The 19,868-nt window shown below is 38.4% G+C and overlaps 1 protein-coding gene across 7 annotated transcripts in view; it reads left to right on the plus strand.

Annotated features, from left to right (window-relative positions):
• Positions 1-19,868, plus strand: part of DENND4C (DENN domain containing 4C) — a 139,736-nt gene that overhangs the window by 38,200 nt on the left and 81,668 nt on the right. For all 7 annotated transcript variants that reach the window (XR_010407641.1, XM_064579236.1, XM_064579234.1 and 4 more), the window contains 3 exons: positions 7,497-7,749; positions 9,220-9,289; positions 11,053-11,222. Coding sequence is in view for 6 of the 7 variants with exons in the window: in XM_064579236.1 (XP_064435306.1) it covers positions 7,497-7,749; positions 9,220-9,289; positions 11,053-11,222 (493 nt within the window). In the remaining variant the exon portion in view is untranslated. The remainder of the gene's footprint in view (positions 1-7,496; positions 7,750-9,219; positions 9,290-11,052; positions 11,223-19,868) is intronic.

Genomic DNA, 19,868 nt, shown 5'->3' on the forward strand with positions numbered 1-19,868 from the left:
TGCAATATTTTGACCTGTCCACCCCACTTTCCCCCCATTTAAGCACACGAGTGAGGTTTGGAAAACTTGTAGCCACTACAAAGACAGGTACCCATCTCATTCAACTAAATAAGAAATACTGTTTTCAAACTTTTGACCTTTTTGACTTTCATAAACTGACATGAGATATTTATCAGGTTTTCTTTTTTTTAAGAAAAATGTTAATTAAGTTTAAAGTACATAAGATCTGATATTCCCCTGTAACATCAAATACTCTATAAAGTATAATTTAAATAGTACAATGTATTATCTTATGTCAGATGTGTTTATTAAGACAAAGAATCACAAATTACGCAGTTCTTCCTCCATTTATCAGATTCATTTTTTAAATTTTATTTTATTATGTTATGTTAATCACCATATATTACATCATTAGTTTTTGATGTAGTGTTCCATGGTTCATCGTCTGCGTATAACACCCAGTGCTCCATTCAATATGTGCCCTCTTTAATACCCATCACCAGGCTAACCCATGCCCCCCTCCCCTTTAGAACCCTCAGTTTGTTTCTCAGAGTCCATAGTCTCTCATGGTTTGAGAGAGTGAGAGTGCACGTGTGCATGAGAGAGAGAGAGAAAGAAGGAGAGAGAGAACGCGTGCACGCCCATGCGGTGGGCGGAGGGGGGGGGTTGGGGAGGGGCGGAGGGAGAGGGAGAAGCAGACTTGCTGCTGAGCAGGGATCCTGATGTGGGGCTGGATCCCAGGACCCGGAGATCATGACCTGAACCAAAGGCAGATGCTTAACCGACTGAGCTACCTAGGCGTTCCAGATTTATTGATTTTCTTTTCTTTTCTTTTTTTTTAAGATTTTATTTATTAATTTGACAGAGAGAGACACAGTGAGAGAGGGAACACAAGCAGGGGGAGTGGGAGAGGGAGAAGCAGGCTTCCTGCAGAGCAGGGAGCCCGATGCGGGGCTCTGTCCCAGGACCCTGGGATCATGACCTGAGCCGAAGGCAGATGCTTAATGACTGAGCCACCCAGGCACCCCCAGATTTACTGAGTTTCAAAAGAGCTTTTTCTCCAGCACTTTTATGTTTTTTTGGAAAATTTTCAAACATACAGAAAAGTTAATTGAATGCTATAATAAACACCAGTATCCTTTCCTCCTGAATGATATAGACTGTAGTATAATGAACAGTACACTTTCCACCTAGATTCAGCAAATTAACATTTTTCCATATTTTTGCTAAACTATTTGAAAGGAGGCTGGAGATATCCTGACAATTCTCCCATGAATACTTCAGCATGCATCCCTTAAGATGTGTTCCTGTAGAACCATGGTATATAGAAAATTAATAATTGTATTGTATTTTTCAATATCCATTCCCTATCCAAATATTCACAGTTATCCCCAGAATATCTTTTATCGCCTTTTTAAGAAAAATATTCATGGGGTGCCTGGGTGGCTCAGTCGGTTAAGCAGCTACCTTAGGCCCAGGTCATGATCCCAGGGTACTAGGATCGGCTCCTTGCTCAGCGGGGAGCCTCCTTCTCCCTCTGCCTTCCACTCCCCCTGCTTGTGCTCACTCCCTCTCTCACTCTATCTGCCAAGTAAAATCTTGAAAAGAAATATTCAGCATCCTGTCATAGTTTACTCACTGCATTTGGTTGTTATGCCTCTTTAGACTCTTCATCTCCCCCCAATTTTTCTGTTATATATTGACATTTTGCAGAGTCTTGCCAATTGTCTTATAGAATGTTCCCCACTCTAGATTTATCTAATTGTTTCTTCATTATGTTGTTTAACTTGTTACCTTATTGTCAGTATTTCCTATAAATTGGATGTTAGGTTTAAAGTCTGAATTAAATTTACGTTAAATATTTTTGGCAAGAATACTTATAGGTAGGGCTAGCATTAGGAGAGGATGTAGTGACAGATTGTCTCATAATTAGTAATGTTAAGTTCAGTCACTTAGTTAAGATGGTAATTGTCAGATATCTATTGTTATTTTCATTGTTATTTAAGTAATTTGTGGAGTTGTGGGCCTTTTTTAAATACCTGCTTCCCTAGTTCCTTTTCACTTCTCATTTTGTAGGATCCATTGATCATTGCCTGAATTAGATCTTGCATGGCAGGGGATGTAAAATGAGACTTTTCTAATTCTTTTTTTTTTTTTTTTTTAAAGGTTTTATTTATTTATTTGACAGAGAGAGAGACAGTGAGAGCAGGAACACAAGCAGGGGGAGTGGGAGAGGGAGAAGCAGGCTTCCCGCGGAGCAGGGAGGCTGATGTGGGGCTTGATCCCAGGACCCTGGGATCATGACCTGAGCCGTAGGCAGACGCTTAACAACTGAGCCACCCAGGCACCTGAGACTTTTCTAATTCTATCATTTAAAAAATAATTTTTTTTTTTTTTAATAGAGAGCATGAGCAGGGAGAGAGGCAGAGGGAGAGGGAGAAGCAGGCTCCCCGCTGAGCCAGGTGCCCGATGTGGGGCTCCATCCCAGGACCCCGGAACCATGACCTGAGCCGTAGGCAGATGCTTAACCATCTGAGCCACCCAGGCGCCCCCCTCTAAAAAATAAATTTTTTTAACTGGCATTTTTCTTGAAGACCTTGAATGAAGAGCTTTCTTATTCTCTCTCTCTTTTTTAATTGTTTTGAGAATAACTAAGAAACTATGGATTTTAATTTATTCTGTGTGATAAAAATCTATTATAATCCTTATTCTGTTTGCTCATATGGTCCCGAGTTTGGCTAGTGGGAGCCCTTTCCAGCTGACTGCTTTGCCAAACAAAATCTGGATTTGTGTGTGTTCATTGTTACTGAGGCATTTTATATATATATATATATATATATGTATATATATATACATATATATATATACGGTTCCTTGCCCTTGGAATAAAACCTATCAAGCATTTATAGAGTATTTACTGTGTTAAAAAATTATATGAAGTAGTTTTTCTATGTGGTTATGTTACCAATTTGTTATGTAGTTTGCAGTTAGGTTCATCTGTTTCTGTTTGTGTTTCATTTGTTTTAGAAAAATTTTCTGTTAATATGGAAAATATTATCACAGCTCAAAACATGTAAAAAGATATATTTAGAGAAGTATTGCTTCAGTCTTTATTTCCTATACTTTTTTCTCTATACTTTATGCCCTCTCCTCCTCTGTTAATGCAGTTTTTGATTTATCCTTTCACTATGTGTTTTTACAAAAATAAACACATGTGTGTATATTTATTTTTTAAAGATTTTATTCATTTGAGACACAGAAATACAGAGAGAGAGAGAGAGAGAGAGAGAGAGAGAGAAAGAGCATGAGAAGGGGGAGGGGCAGAGGGAGAGGGAGAAGCAGGCTCCCAGCTGAGCCAGGACCCTGGGATCTTGACCTGAGCCAAAGGCAGACGCTTAACCATCTGAGCCACCCTGGTGCGCTCAGGAGCCCCATGTGTGTGTATTTTTATTTCTTCTTCTTAAACAAACTATAAATACTGTATCTACTATTTCATACTTTGCTTTTTTCACCCAACAGTGTATCATCGGAATCACCTCATATTTGAACATGGAGGTCTTTCTCATTTTTTTATAACTCTGTAGTACTTACTTGTGTGGATGTGTATACTTTATTCATCCAAACCTCTGTGTTTTTTTTTTTTTTTTTTTTTTATTCATGAGAGAGAGAGAGAGAGAGGCAGAGGGAGAAGCAGGCTCCCAAGGAGCAGAGAGCCCAATGCGGGACTCAATCCCAGGACCCTGGGATCATGACCTGAGCCGAAGGCAGACGCTTAACCATCTGAGCCACCCAGGCGCCCTTTCCAAACCTGTGTTGATGGACATTTGGGTTCTGTCCAGTTTTGTGCAATTACAAGAATGCTTTGGTGAGGGGCGCGTGGGTGGCTCAGTCGTTGAATCTGCCTTCGGCTCAGGTCATGATCCCAGGGTCCTGGGATCAAGCCCCTGCATCGGACTCCCTGCTCTGCAGGAAGCCTGCTTCTCCCTCTCCCACTTCCCCTGCTTGTGTTCCCTCTCTCGCTGTGTCTCTCTGTCAGATAAATAAAATCTTAAAAAAAAAAAAATGCTTTGGTGAATAACTTTGTATATATTATTACATATTTGTGGAAGTATATTTTCAGGTAGTCCTGGAAGGGCATTGCTGGGGTAAAAGATAAATGCATGTGTAATTCTTTTAAATGTTACCACATTTCTCTCCATTGTGGTCATGCCACCATCAATATATGATATATGTACTTCTTTTCCCCCAGTCCCATCCACAAAATATGTGATCAAATTTTTGAATTTTTGTCAGTCTCACAGTCAAGAGATTGTGTTGGAGTAATTTTAATGAGATTAACTATTTCTTCATATGTTTAAGGACTGTTTTCTTTTTTCTTTTGTGAATTGTTAATGTCTTTGGGCATTGACTTTGTTTATGTCTTTTTAAAAACAGGGTTTTAGGACACCTGGGTGGCTCAGTCGGTTGAGCATCTGCCTTCAGCTCAGGTCATGATCTAAGGGTCCTGGGATCGAGCCCTGCATCAGGCTCCTTGCTCAGCAGGGGACTCTGCTTCTCCCTCTCCCTCTGCTGCTCCCCCTGCTTGTGCTCTTTCTCTCTCTTTATCTGACAAATAAATAAAATCTTAAAAATAATAATAAAAAAAATTAAAACAGGGTTTTGGCCTTTTTGATTTTTTTTACAGTACATTTTTATGTACTAGGAAGATGAAATTTTTGTGAAATAAGTTTCCAAATGTTTTCTTCAAGTTTATAATTTATCTTTTGACTTGCATTTTTTGTCACGTAGAGTTTACTTGATGAAGTTTATTTTCTTCCTCCCTTTTATTGTTTCTAGATTTTTTTTTTTTTTTAAAGATTTTATTTATTTATTTGACAGTGAGAGACACAGCGAGAGAGGGAACACAAGCAGGGGGAGTGGGAGGGGGAGAAGCAGGCTTCCCACCGAGCAGGGAGCCCGATGCGGGGCTTGATCCCAGGACGTCCTGGGATCGTGACCTGAGCTGAAGGCAGACGTTTAACCATCTGAGCCACCCAGGTGCCCCTGTTTCTAGATTTTGAGTCATAGTTACACTTTTCCCAGTGCTAGGTTTTCTTTTAGTACTGGTATGTTTTCATTCTTTTTTTTTTTTTAATTAATTAGTTATTTTTTATAAGATTTTATTTATTTGAGAGAGAGGAAAAAGGAGCAGAGGGAACACAAGCGGGGGCAGAGGTAGAGGGAGAAGCAGGCTTCCTGCCGAGCAGGGAGCCCGATGCGGGGCTCGATCCCAGGACCCTGGGATCATGACCTGAGCCAAAGGCAGACGCTTAATGACTGAGCCACCCAGGGGCCCCATATGTCTTCATTCTTGACATTTATCTGTGATCCACTGGGAGCTTTTTCTGGTGTATAGTGTGAAGTATAGATACAATTTTATTTTTTTCCTAAATGGCAATTCAGCTATTCAAGCCCTGCTTATTAAATTAAAAAGTCCATCTTTCCCGCAGTATCAATATTGAGATGTCACCTTTATCCATTTCAGGTATTTCTTTTGTGTTCATTGTTCTTTCTGTTCACTCATTTGCCAGTATTTTCCTGATTTAAATATAGAAGCTTTATAATGTATTTTAATATTTAGTTGGGTTTTACCAGCTTCATTGAGATATAATTCAGATATCACACAGTTCAACCATCTCAAGTGTACAATTTATTGGTCTTAAATATATTCACAGATTTGTTCTGCTATTACAGCCAATTTTAGAACATTTTCATCCCCCTAAAAGGAAACCCTGTATTCATCAGCAGTCATTCTCTGATGTTCCTTTTCAACCTCTAGCCCTAGGCAACTACTAATCTACTTTTTGTCTTTATAGATGTGCCTGTTCTGGGCATTTCATGTAAATGGAGTCATACTACATGTGGTCTTTTTTGTGTAGCTTCTTTCACTTATCATGGTTACAAGGCTCATCGATGTTGTACCTCGTATTAGTACATCATTGCCTTTTATTTTTTAAAGTTTATTTATTTCTCTAAGTAATCTCTACACCCAACGTGGAACTCAAACTCATGACCCTGAGGTAAGAGTCAAATGCTCTTCTGACTGAGCCAGCCAGGCACACCTTGTATGTCACTGCTTTTTATTGCTACACAATATTCTGTTATATGCGTATGCCACATTTTATGTATCTTTTAATTAGTTGGTGGACATTTGATTGTTTCCACTTTTTGGCTGTTATGAATAAGGCTGTTAAATGTGTATTTGGGGCACGGGGGTGGTTCAGTTGGTTAAGCAACTGCCTTCGGCTCAGGTCATGATCTCACGGTTCTGGAATCAAGCCCTGCGTTGGGCTCCCTGCTCAGCGAGGAGTCTGCTTCTCTCTTTCTCTCTGCCTGCCACTCCCCCCTTCTTGTACTCTCTCTCTCTCTGTCAAATAAATAAATAAAATCTTTTAAGAAATGTGTATTTGCATACCAGTATTTGTGCAGATGTATGTTTTCATTTCTCTTGGGTATATATCTAGGAATAGAATTGCTGAGTCATACCAAAACTCCCGTGTTTAACCCTCTGAGGAACCACTGGACTGTTTTCCAAAGCAGTGTTTATTCCCACCAGCATTGTATAAAGATTCCAGTTTCTCTACACTCTCACCTTACTAGCACTTGTAATTATGTCTTTTTGATTATAGCCTTCCCAGTGTATGTGAAGTTGGTATCTTATTGTGGTTTTGATTTCAGTCCCCTAATGGCTAATATGTTGAGCCTCTTTATGTGCTTTTGGCCATATCTTCTTTGGAGAAATGCCTATTTAGATTTTTTGCCCACTTAAAAAAATTTTTTTAAAAAGTCTTATTTTAAAATAATTTTAGTTTTATGGAAGAGTTTTTAAGGATGGTACAGACAATTCCCATATATTCTTTGCCAGCCCTGTATCCATTTTTGTTGATTCTGTAGATCTCTTTGGGAAATACTGACATCTTACCAAATATTAGGTGTTCTTATCCATGACCATGGGATGTCTTTTTATTTATTGGTTCATCTCTAATTTCTTTAAACCATGTTTTATAGTTTCAGTCAAAGGATTTTTATATTTATTTTCAGTCAGAGGATTTTTAAAGGTGAAATTTTGACAGGAGTTATGAAGATAAATTTCGTGAAAATGTCTGAATACTTGATCTAGGAATCAACCTGAGGATGTTTATGGTGTTGCCCCTTTCTTGTTTCATACGTTTTTTTGTAAAAAGCGATAAAAAAATGAAGTTGTTTGATCTTATTTACTGTTCTTAAAATTACATTCCAGCTGTTGAAAAATAGTAGTTAAGAGATCTATAATTCCCAAAGTAGAAATCTTACTTTTGGTTTACAATTAAGATTTGAGAAACGGTTTTGTTTCTCAATTTTTTTTGTTTGTTTTCAAGAGGAAAACCAACATTAACTTGAAATGTATTTATCTATCTATCTATCTATCTATCTATCTATCTATCTATCTATCTATTTCTCCCCTCCCTGCCTTGCAGAGTTTTATATGAAGGGAAAGAAAGGCTTATTCCAGGATGTGAAGTGATCCAAGCCACACCCTACGGTCGCTGTGCCAATGTCAACAATAGTTCAACTACTTCACAAAGAATCTTTATCACTTATCGAAGGGCTCCTTTAATTCGACCCCAGAATTCCTTGGCTGTAACTGATATCTGTGTTATTGTAACCAGCAAAGGAGAAACCCCTCCTCATACTTTCTGCAAAGTTGACAAAAACTTAAATTGTGGAATGGTAAGAATACAGTTGTTTCCTTTTTAGTTCTATATGTACTCTCTCCTACCCCCGAAAAAAGGATAATTTTTGTACTGCTCTTTATTATTGGGTGTAGAATTTACTCTGCTTATATTTTGTGGTTGTTTTTATTATTTTTAGATCTGTAACTTTTATGATTCATAATAATTTTTAAAATCCTTAGCTATCTGATTTGTAGAAAAATTTCATTGAGAAAGTACTTAAAAGTCAGGGATTTAAAATTGTTTTTTGGTATGTGTTAATATTGCCTGTGTTACACTAATATGGAGGTTTTATTAGCTTTTGTTGTTTCACTGGTGTCTTCACGGAACTCCCTTTATATTATTATAATTATTGTAGTTTTACATACTTGCTTTTTCCAAGTGGGCTCCACACCCAAAGTGGGGTTTTGAACTCACAACCCCAAGATCAAGAGTCGCATGCTCTACCAAGCATGCTAGGCACCCCACCCCTTACATACTTATTTTTTCTTTTTCTTTCTTTTTTTTAAAGATTTTATTTATTTATCTGAGAGAATGGGAGACAGAGAGCATGAGAGGGGAAGGGTCAGAGGGAGAAGCAGACCCCCCGCTGAGCAGGGAGCCTGATGTGGGACTCGATCCCGGGACTCCAGAATCATGACCTGAGCCGAAGGCAGTTGCTTAACCAACTGAGCCACCCAGGCGCCCCATACTTATTTTTTCAAAGGGCTCTAATGAACAAGAACATTAAACATACACCTATGATTTATAGTTTTATGAGACTAAGATTTACTATTGGGTCAGATTTATTTTGAAAAATATCTTTAGATAAAACAGCTATTAGCTTTAATGAGATACAGGCAAAGATGACTGGCTAATGTACCCATGGCTCTTAGTGAAGACAGTTTGCCTCTGGAGGTAATGACTTCATAGTACCTCAGTTACCTTCATAGTACCTAGTTTGAGCTCCAGAGCCCACTCAACTTTGTGCTGTTTCTTTCAAAGTGTCTGATTACAGCATTCCGAACTTTTTGAAACTGTTCTGTGTCAGTTTAATTTTTGCGGCAGTGTTTTTTTACTCCTTTCTTTTAGTATTCTGAACTTCATGTTTTGCTATATTTTATAGTCTGTAGTCTTTTTTTTTTTTTAAGATTTATTCATTCATTTTAAAGAGAAAGAACGCACGCACCCTCACGGGTCAGGGGGTGGGGCAGAGGGAGAGGGAGAGAGAGAATCTCAAGCCGACTCCCTGCTGAGCATGGGGCCCAACATGGGGCTCAATCCCAGGACCCCAAGATCACAACCTTAACTGAAACCAAGAGTTGGGCTCTCAACCGACTAAGCCTCCCAGGTGCCCCTGTAGTCTGTTTGATAAACGTATGTTTTAAATTGATTTCACTGAATAATCAGAACCTTTAGAAGATTTTCAACAAAATCAATTTATTTTCACTCTTTGCTCTTTTTTTAAAACATAATTTATATTTTACAGTGGGGTTCCAGTGTATTTCTGTGTTATAAGAAGTCTGTGCCTGCTTCTAATGCAATAGCGTATAAAGCTGGTGAGTAAATTAAAAAAAATAGTTACTGTAGTTATTGTTGTACATTAACAGTTGGTTAGTTTCTGTAGTGTATTGGTCATCATGTTCACCTAACATTTACATTTGGTTAGAAGAGATGATGTATACCCCCTTATGTAGTTTATGGGGTTAATCTATTCATAAACTGAATTATTTATAATATTAGCATATAAAGGCACAAGTTTTCTTAAATACATTATATACTACAAGATATATTAATATTACATCCTCCCCCAAACATGTTGTTAAATAGAAATTATCATCCCAGGTAAGCATTTGTGAAATGAACATTCAAGCTTTTAGTCTACACTAATAGATTTAACAATTCAATGGAAAACTGCTTACTCTCTCTGATCTTTTTATTTTGGCAATCAGAAAGGTGTCAAACTGCATCTTTACTTCTTATATTTCCTTCTCTTATCTCTGTGTGTCTGATTCGAAACCTCATGTTACTTGCCATGAAAGGTGGACTTGCTTCCTTTTTCCTTTGTTGCAAAGAATCAGCTATATGGAGGAGAGGAGGGCCTGAGAAACTTTTCTGCCATGAAGTGTTTGAGAAATCTATCGCCACATTCTTACTGCACAGTAAAGTGTCAAGGGCTGTAAAGATTTAAGTGTGACCTCTTCATCCCACTGGTATGGTGGGATAGAAACTGAAAATACAGGTATGCTCCAGTTGTAAATAGAAGAGATACTGGAATACTTCCTTGTGAAAAGAAGCAGTGTCAGTTACTTTTTGATCATGCACAATTCGTTTTGCTTCAGGGAAGTCAGGCAAATCCATATATGAAAAATCTTGATTGTCTTCTTAAAGACATTCATACTAATAAATCAGACCATTTTAATTTATAATATAAAAATAAAGGTAGCAACTAATAATTACAAATTTCAGTATCATTTTAAAATGTGATACTGTTAATATTGCTGTAATGTGTTGATTGTATGTGATTTCCTAAATTTTGTGTGTGTGTATGTGTGTGTGTGTGTGTATAGAAAGTGTCACTTAAAAAAGTAACACATATAGAAACAAGCTTTGTGAAAGTATTCAGGTATTTGATAAAAGACATATTTTAGAATATAAAGCTTTTCACACCAAATTTTGACTCAGAATTCTGCTACTCATATTCAAGAGTTTAACTTAGAGTTGGTCTGCATAATAGAGACATCAGAGGCTAATGAACTGATGCTTTGTAGCTACTTTATTCTGAAGGGGCTTTGTTATGCTTGCCAGAGGACCCCTTGCTCCTGCTTCGTTGGTCTCACTCTGTACTCAGCCAGAGGATTTTGGTCTCATTTACTTTTCATGCTGAATACTTTTTACACTGCTGCTCTCTCAAGATGAGTTTAAGAGCTCTGATCATTTCTGTTGCCTTGGCATTATTATATAACACTTAACCCTTCGCTAAATTTTTTTACTGAAATACTTGGTAAATTTTCCTATATGTTCCTCACCCACTCTCTATACGATGTTGTGGTATGCAGAAGAAAATATATTAAGATTGGTGATACTGTTGAATAGAGTTTTGACTTGTATATTTAGTACATTTTAATGTTACAGTGAATTATAAGTCCATGAGTAAAAAATAAAGGGTAAACTTGTTAATTTATTTAAATTTCTGATATGGCAAGAGAAAAAAATTATTTTGAAATTTCACACATAAATATTTTCATGAAATTGTATCACATATACCTTATGGGAAAGTAACTATTTAAAAAATTTTAATACTGTCTCTTTTCTCCAAAAGGTTTAATTTTTAGATATCCAGAAGATGATTATGAGTCATTTCCTCTCTCAGAATCTGTACCTCTCTTCTGCCTTCCCATGGGAGCTACTATTGAATGTTGGGATCCTCAAACTAAATACCCACTTCCAGTTTTTTCAACTTTTGTCCTCACAGGTTCTTCTGCTGAAAAGGTATAGTTTTTCCTCTTTTATTAAACCTATATTGTCTGTGTTTTTATCCCATAAAATAATTAATATGATGTCAGTTTATTTGAATATTAGGATTATTTGGCCACAATATATTTTGGGTTAAATTTGGACTGTAGTGCCCAAGGTGAGAAGTCAACCATGAAAATTGGCATCAGGATGAAGCTACCTCTGGAGCTTCTACAGAAGCAAATATAAAGTCTTTCTAGAGCGATACCCCCAAAATCCAAGCCTCAAGATGATATTATACTAAAAGTTAGAAGACATAAATACCATAGGAAGAATCAACAGCTTTGTAAAGCTGGATTAGACCCTGAAGATACTGAATTGATACAATGACAATATTAAAGATATAAATTAAATATGTAATTGAAATGATTCAAGATGTCGGGCACCTGGGTGGCTCAGTTGGTTAGGCGACTGCTTTCGGCTCAGGTCATGATCCTGGAGTCCCAAGATCGAGTCCCACGTTGGGCTCCCTGCTCAGCAGGGACTCTGCTTCTCCCTCTGACCCTCCCCCCTCTCATGCTCTCTCTATCTCATTCTCTCTCTCAAATAAATAAATAAAATCTTAAAAAAAAATGATTCAAGATGTCAAAACATCAGGGAAGAACAGTGTATTTTGTGAAATAAGTAGACTGGGAAGAGAATCAGACCTCTAGAAATGAAAAATATGGTCCTTAAAATTAGAATCACTGAATGGTTTGAACAGCAGATAAGACATACATGCAGGGAAAATTAATGAAGTTCAAGATAGGTTACCTCAGATGTGGCAAAGAAAAACATCTAAGAGAGTTTAAAAATGTAGAGGATAGAATCAAAAGGATCAGTGGATATTTAATGAATTCCAGAAGGAGAGATTAGAAAAGGGAGAGGCAGCATTTTAAGGGATATTGGTTGGTTGTTTTCCAGGGTTGATGAAAAATTGAGTCTTTTAGATTAAAGATATACTTTGAACCTTCAGCAGAAAGATTCATATTATAGTGAAACCATAGAACACCAAAGAAAAAAAGCAACCAGAAAGAAAACACGTACTTATTTCTAAAGGGACAACTATTAGATTGTTGGCTAATTTTTCAATGACAACATTGAGGCTCAGAAGACAAATAATATATTAAAATGGAGGGAGTAAGCAGAGATCAGTTTAACAACATATAGAAAGTACTGGCCAGGCTTTGCAGAAAATAGCAAAGTAGGAGGATCCTGGGCTCACCTCATCCCATAGGTATATCTAGGTAACACTCACATCAGTGTAAAGAACCCAGAAAACAATCTGAAGATGGGCAGAACAAATGTAGAGAAGAGGCCACGTGAAAGAGAGTAAGAAGGGCAGAGAAGTGGTTGGGAGCTAAAGGGACATGCATGGACTGTCTGGGAGGGAGGGACATCACCAGCCCCGAGAAGGGAGGGAAATAGACCCTCACACTGAGGAGCCTGTGTGGGTAAGACAAATCCCCATAATATTTGGCTTTGAAAACCAGAGGGGGGCGGCGCCTCAGTGGCTCAGTTGTTAAGCGTCTGCCTTCAGCTCAGGTCATGATCGCAGAGTCCTGGGATTGAGCCCCGCATCGGGCTCCCAGCTCTGCGAGAAGCCTGCTTCTCCCTCTCCTGCTCCCCCTGCTTGTGTTCCCTCTCTCCCTGTCTCTCTCTGTCAAATTAAAACAAAACAAAACAAAACAAATCTTAAAAAAAAAAGAAGGGATGAATTTCATGAGTTCTTACAATCAGTGGGACTTAAGGCCTGGATGTTTAAAAATCAGCAGGCTAGGTTCTAGGACAGCAGGGTGAGTGAGAGGAAACTCCTCACTCTTTTTTTTTTTTAGATTTTATTTATTTATTTGACAGAGAGAGACAGCGAAAGAGGTAACACAAGCAGGGGGAGTGGGAGAGAGAGAAGCAGGCTTCCCACTGAGCAGGGAGTCTGATGCGGGGCTCGATCCCAGGACCCTGGGATCATGACCTGAGCCGAAGGCAGAAGCTTAACGACTGAGTCACCCAGGTGCCCCGTGAGTCCTCACTCTTAAAGAGATAGCACAACAAACAGTCCACAGATATACAGCATGGAAGCAGCAGTTTGAAAACTGGGGCATAGGGAGGGAGAGTTATTTATTCATCTCAGAATGTATCTTTAAGGGTAGGGTTCCCTGAGTGACTTTTCCAAAGCAAAGGAGCTGGCAGGTGCCATTTCCCTCCCCCCACCTCCCAGCATAAACACACAACTACCTGTGGGAACCATTCACTATCTAAAGTTGATTAAACTGCATCCCGCCCCTCCAGCCAGGCCTGCCTCTGTCCTAGTGCTGTGAGTCCCCTCCCCCAGAAGACTGGCTCAAACCTTGCCAACACCAAGTTTCCCAACTGTGCGCTTTGTGTGGCCTCGGTCCTGGTGGCAGTGGCTGGTTACCTCCTGTGGAGGATGCATGCACCTTGTTATAACTGAGCACCCCACTGGCATGTGCTTTGCAGGTCAGCCCCAGCTGGCTCTGGTCTTGGCAGCACTAGCACATCCCTTGTGGAAGAGGACCGACCAGCACAAAACTAATAGGGACTGTGTACGCCATCCCCCTCCCCCCAGCATGGACTTTGCCAGTTACCATGGCTGGTCTTGGCAGTGGAGGTATGTCCCCTGTGGGAGAGGACCAGCACGTACCTTGTTAAAACTGCATGGTCCACCCACTACTTTCAAGAGCAGGAGACTCAGGTAACTTTCCTAACTCACAGAAACAGACACAGAGTTAGACAAAATAATGAGATAGGAATATGCCCCAAATGAAAGAACAGGATAAAAATAGCAAGAAACCTAAGCGAAGGGGTGCCTGGGTAGCTTAGTTGGTTAAGCGTCTGCCTTCGGCTTGGGTCATGATCCCAGGGTCCTGGGATCGAGCCCTGCATTGGGCTCCTTGCTCAGAGGGAGCCTGCTTCTCCCTCTCCCTATTTCTGCTACTCCTCCTGCTTGTACTGTCTCTCTGTCAAATAAAGAAAATAAAATCTTAGAAAAATAATAAAGATTAAAAAAAAGAAAGAAAGAAACCTGAGTGAAACCAATAAGTAATATGCCCGATAGAGAATTTAAAGTAGTGATCATAAAGATACTTACTGAACTTGAGAAAAAAGTCGAGGACATCAGTGAGACTATTAAAAAAGATTTAAAAAGAACCACTTGGAGATAAAGAACACAGTAATTGAAATTAAAAATACACTAGATGAAATAAATAGCAGACTAGAGGAAGCAGAAGAATGAAACCGTGATCTGGAGATCAGAGTAATAGAAAGTAACCAAGCTGAGCAGGTGAGAGAAAAAAATTATGCAAAATGAGAAGAGGCTTAGGGAACTCAGTGACTCTGAAAGCATAATAAGATTCTCATTATAGGGATCCCAGAAGAAGAGAGAGAAAAGGGAGCAGAAAATTTATTTGAAGAAATAATAGCTCAAAACTCCCCATATCTGGGGAAGGAAACAGAAATCCAGATTTAGGAGACATTGAGAAGTCCCAACAAAATCACCCCAAGGAGGTTCACACTAAGATCCATAATAATTAAAATGGCAAAAAGTAGTGATAAAGAGAATTTTAAAAGCAGCAAGTGAAAAGAAGACAGTTAACATAGAAGGGAAACCCCATAGGCTATCAGCAGATTTTTTAGCAGAAACTTTGCAGACCAGAAGGGAGTGGCATGATATGTTCAAAGTGCTGAATGGGAAAAATCTGCAGCCAAGAATACCTTATCTAGTGAGGTTATCATTCAGAATAGAAAGAGATAAAGAGTTTCCCAGACAAATAAAAGTTAAAGGAGTTCATGACCAGTAAACCAGTCCTACAAGAAATGTTAAATGGGACTCTCTGAGTGGGAAGGAAAGGCCATAAATAAAAGTAAGAAAAGTAGGAAGCATAAAAACAGTAAACATAAGTGAAACATTTGTGCAAATCAGTCAAGGGACTCACAAAATAAAAGAATGTAAAGTATGGGGCGCCTGGGTGGCTCAGTGGTTAAGCGTCTGCCTTCGGCTCAGATCATGATCCCAGGGTCCTGGGATCGAGTCCCACATCGGGCTCCCTGCTCGGCAGGAAGCCTGCTTCTCCCTCTCCCACTCCCCCTGCTTGTGTTCCTGCTCTCGCTATCTCTCTCTCTGTCAAGTAAATAAATAAAATCTTTAAAAAAAAAAGAATGTAAAGTATGATACCATATTTCTAAAACGTGGGAAGGAGAAGAATAAAGAATGGGTTCAAACTTAAGCAACCAGCAACTTAATATAGACTGCTATATGCACAAGATCTCATATACAAACCTAATGGTAACCACAAATCATAATCCAGTAATAGATATGCAAAACATAAAGAGAAAAGAATCAAAGATATTACTAAAGCCAACTTATCGTAAGAGAAGAGAGGAAGGGAATAAAGGAACAGAGAAGAACTACAAAAACAACCACAAAACAAGTAACAAAATGACAATAAATACATACCTATCAATGATTACTTCGAATGTAAATGGACTAAATGCTTCAATCAAAGGAAAAAGTATGATGGAATGGATAAAAAAACAAGACCCATTTATATGCTGCCAACAAGAGACTCATTTCAGAACTAAAGATACCTGCAGGTGAGGTGGAGAAGAATTTCTCATGCAAATAGATGTCAAAAGGAATCGGGTAGCAATACTTATGTTGGATAAAACAGACTTTTTTTTTTTTTTAAGATTTTATTTATTTATTTGACAGAGAGAGAAGGAGCACAAGCAGGGGGAGCGGGAGAAGGAGAAGCAGGGTCCCCACTGAGCAGGAAGCCTGATGTGGGGCTCAACCCCAGGACCCTGGGATCATGACCTGAGCTGAAGACAGACGCTTAACCAACTGAGCCAGCCAGGCACCCTGATAAAATAGACTTTAAAGCAATTACTGTAACAGACAAAGAAGGCACCCCCCCCCCCACACACACATTTAGAGGGAGAGGGAGAGATAGAATCTTAAGCAGGCTCCACACCCAGTGCAGAGCCCAATCTCACAATCCTGAGATTGTGACCTAGGCCAAAATCAAGTCAGATGCTTAACTGACTGAGCCACCCGGGCGCCCCAAAGAAGGACACTGTTAAAGGGTACAATCCAACAAGAAGTTACAACAATTGTAAAAATTTATGCACCCAACACAGGAGCACCCAGATATGTAAAACAGTTAATGACAAACATAAAGGAATTCATTGATGATAATACAATAATAGTAAGGTACGTTAACACCCCACTTATGTCAATGGACAGATCATCCAAACAAAATCAACAAGGAAAACAGTGGCTTTGAATGGATTTAATAGATATATTCAGAAACCAGATGGATTTAATAGATATAGTCAGAAAATTTCATCTTAAAACAGCAGAAAACACATTCTTTTCAAGTACACATGGAACATTCTCTAGAATAGATCATATATTAGGCCACAAAACAAGTCTCAACAAATTCAAAAAGACTGAAGTCACACCATGCATCTTTTCTGACTGCAACACAATGAAACTAGAAATCAACTGTAAGAAAAAAACCTGGAAAGAGCACAAATACATTGAGGTCAAATAACATGCTACTAAACAATGAATGGGTCAACCAAGTAATCAAAGAAAAAAATCAGAAAATACATGAAAATGCAATGGTCCAAAATCTTCGGGATGCAGCAAAAGTGGCTCTAAGAAGTTTAATAACAATACAGACCTACCTCAAGAAGCAAGAAAAATCTCAAGCAACCTAACCTCACACCTAAAGGAGCTAGAAAAAGAAGAAAGAAACAAAACTCAAAACCAGCAAAAGGAAGGATAATAAAGATTAGAGCAGAAATAAATAATATAGAAACTAAAAAAACAGTAGTATATATCAGTGAAACCAGAAGCTGGTCCTTTGAAAAGATCAATAAAATTGATTCTAGATTTATCTAGCTAGATTCATCAAAAAAAGAGAACTCAAAAAAAAAAAATCAGAGATGAAAGAGGAGAAATAACAGCTGAGACCATAGAAATACAAAGAATTGTAAGGGAATGTTATGAAATTATATGCCAACAGACTTGTCAACCTAGAAAAACCTAGATAAATTCCTGGAAGCATGTAACCTCCCAAAACTGAATCAGGAAGAAACAGAAAATTTGAACAGACCAATTAACAGCAATGATACTGAATCAGTAATCAAAAAATTCCCAACAAACAAAAGTCTAGGACCAGATGGTTTTACAGATGAATTCTAACAAACACTTAAAGAAGAGTTAATACCTATTCTTCTCAAAGTTTTCCAAAAAATAGAAGGAAAACTTCTAGATTCATTCTATGAAGCCAGTACCAAAACCAGATAAAGACAGTACAGAAAAAGAGAACTATAGGCCAATATCTCTGATGAACGTAGATGCAAAAATCCTCAACAAAATATTAGCAAACTGAATCTAAGAATACATTTAAAAATATCTTTCATCACAATCAAGTGGGATCTATTCTGGGGATGCAAGCAAGGGTGGTTCAATATTTGCAAATCAAACCACACAGTATATCACATCAATAAGAGAAAGGATAAAAACGATATGATCATTTCGGTAGGTGCAAAGTACAGCATCCATTCATGATAAAAACTCTCAACAGAGTAGAGTTAGAGGGAACATGCCTCAACCTAATAAAGGCCATATATGAAAAACCCACAGCGAACATCATCCTCCATGGAGAAAAAGTGAGAGCTTTCCCCCTAAGTCAGTAACAAGCAAGGATGTCCACTCACCACTTACTTAACATAGTATTGGAAGTTCTAATTGCAGCAATCACACAACAAAAAGAAAAGTCATCCAAATCAGCAAGGAATAAGTAAGACTTTTATTATTTGCAGATGACATGATACTATATATGTAAAACCCTAAAAATTCCACCAAAAAACTATGAGAACTAATGATGGAATTCACTAAAGTTGAAGGATACAAAATCAATGTGCAGACATCTGTTGCATTTCTATACACTAATAATGAAGCAGCAGAAAGAGAAATTTAAAACAATCTCATTTGTACCTGCACCAAAAAAAAATAGGAATAAGCATGACCAAGATGGTGAAAGACTTATATTCGGAAATGTATGAACATTGATGAAAAGAATTGAAGATGGGGGTGCCTGGGTGGCTCAGTCGTTAAGCGTCTGCCTTTGGCTCGGGTCATGATCCCAGGGTCCTGGGACAGAGCCCCGCATCGGGCTCCCTGCTCCGTGGGAAGCCTGCTTCTCCCTCTCCCACTCCCCCTGCTTGTGTTCCCTCTCTCACTGTGTCTCTCTCTGTCAAATAAATAAATCTTTAAAAAAAAAAAAATTGAAGATGATGCAAAGAATTGGAAAGATATCCTATGCTCATGGATTAGAAGAACGAATATTGTTAAAATGTCCATACTATCCAAAGTAATCTACAGATTTAATGCAGTTCCGATCAAAATACCAACAGCATTTTTCAGAGAGCTAGAACAAACAATCCTCAAATTTGTATGGAACCACAAAAGACCCTGAATAGCCAAAGCAATCTTGAAAAAGAGAAAGGTGAAGATACCATAATTCCAGATTTCATGTTATATTACAAAGCTGTAGTAATCTAAACAGTATGGTACTGACACAAAAATAGACACAAATCAATGGGAACAGAATAGGAAGTCCAGAAATAAACCCACAATTATATGGTCAATGAAGGAGGCAAGATTATGCAATGGGAAAAAGACAGTCTTTTCAACAAATGATGTAAGGAAAACTGGACAGGTACATACAAAAGAATGAAACTAGATTACTTTCTTAACCATACCCCAAAATAAACTTAAAATGGATTAAAGATCTAAATATGAGACTTGAAACCATAAAAATCCTAGAAAAGATCATAGGCAGTAATTTCTCTGACATAGGCCATAGCAGTATCTTTCTAGATATGTCTCTTGAGGAAAGGCAAACAAAAGCAAAAATAAGCTGCTAGGATTACATCAAAATAAAAAACTTCTGCGCAGGGCGCCTGGGTGGCTCAGTCATTAAGCGTCTGCCTTCGGCTCGGGTCATGATCCCAGGGTCCTGGGATCGAGCCCCTCATCGGGCTCCCTGCTTGGCAGGAAGCCTGCTTCTCCCTCTCCCACTCCCCCTGCTTGTGTTCCTGCTCTCACTATCTCTCTGTCAAATAAATAAATAAAATCTTTAAAAAAAAAAACAACAAAACTTCTGCACAGCAAAGGAAACAGCCAACAGAACTAAAAAGCAATCTACTGAATGGGTGAAAATATTTTGCAAATGAAATATCTGATAAGGGGTTAGTATCCAAAATATATAAAGAACCTATACAACTCAACAGCAAAAAACCCATAATAAACCAAATAGGCAGAAGACATGAACAGACATTTCTTCCAAAGAAGACACACAGATGGCCAACAGGCACATGAAAAGATGCTCAACATCACTCCTCATCAGGGAAATGCAAATAAAAACTACAATAAAATATCACCTCATACCTGTCAGAATGGCTAAAATCAACACAAACAAGTGTTGGTGAGGATGTGGAAAAAAGGGAACCCTTGTGCACTGTTGGTGGGAATGCAAACTGGTACAGTTGGTGTGGAAGACAGTATGGAGGTTTCTCAGAAAAATTAAAAATAGAAGGGACATGTGCACC

The sequence above is a fragment of the Mirounga angustirostris genome, unplaced genomic scaffold (assembly GCF_029215605.1).
Source record: "Mirounga angustirostris isolate CCGP_5_RB_7025 unplaced genomic scaffold, mMirAng1.0.hap1 SCAF_15, whole genome shotgun sequence".
Classification (NCBI taxonomy): domain Eukaryota; kingdom Metazoa; phylum Chordata; class Mammalia; order Carnivora; family Phocidae; genus Mirounga; species Mirounga angustirostris.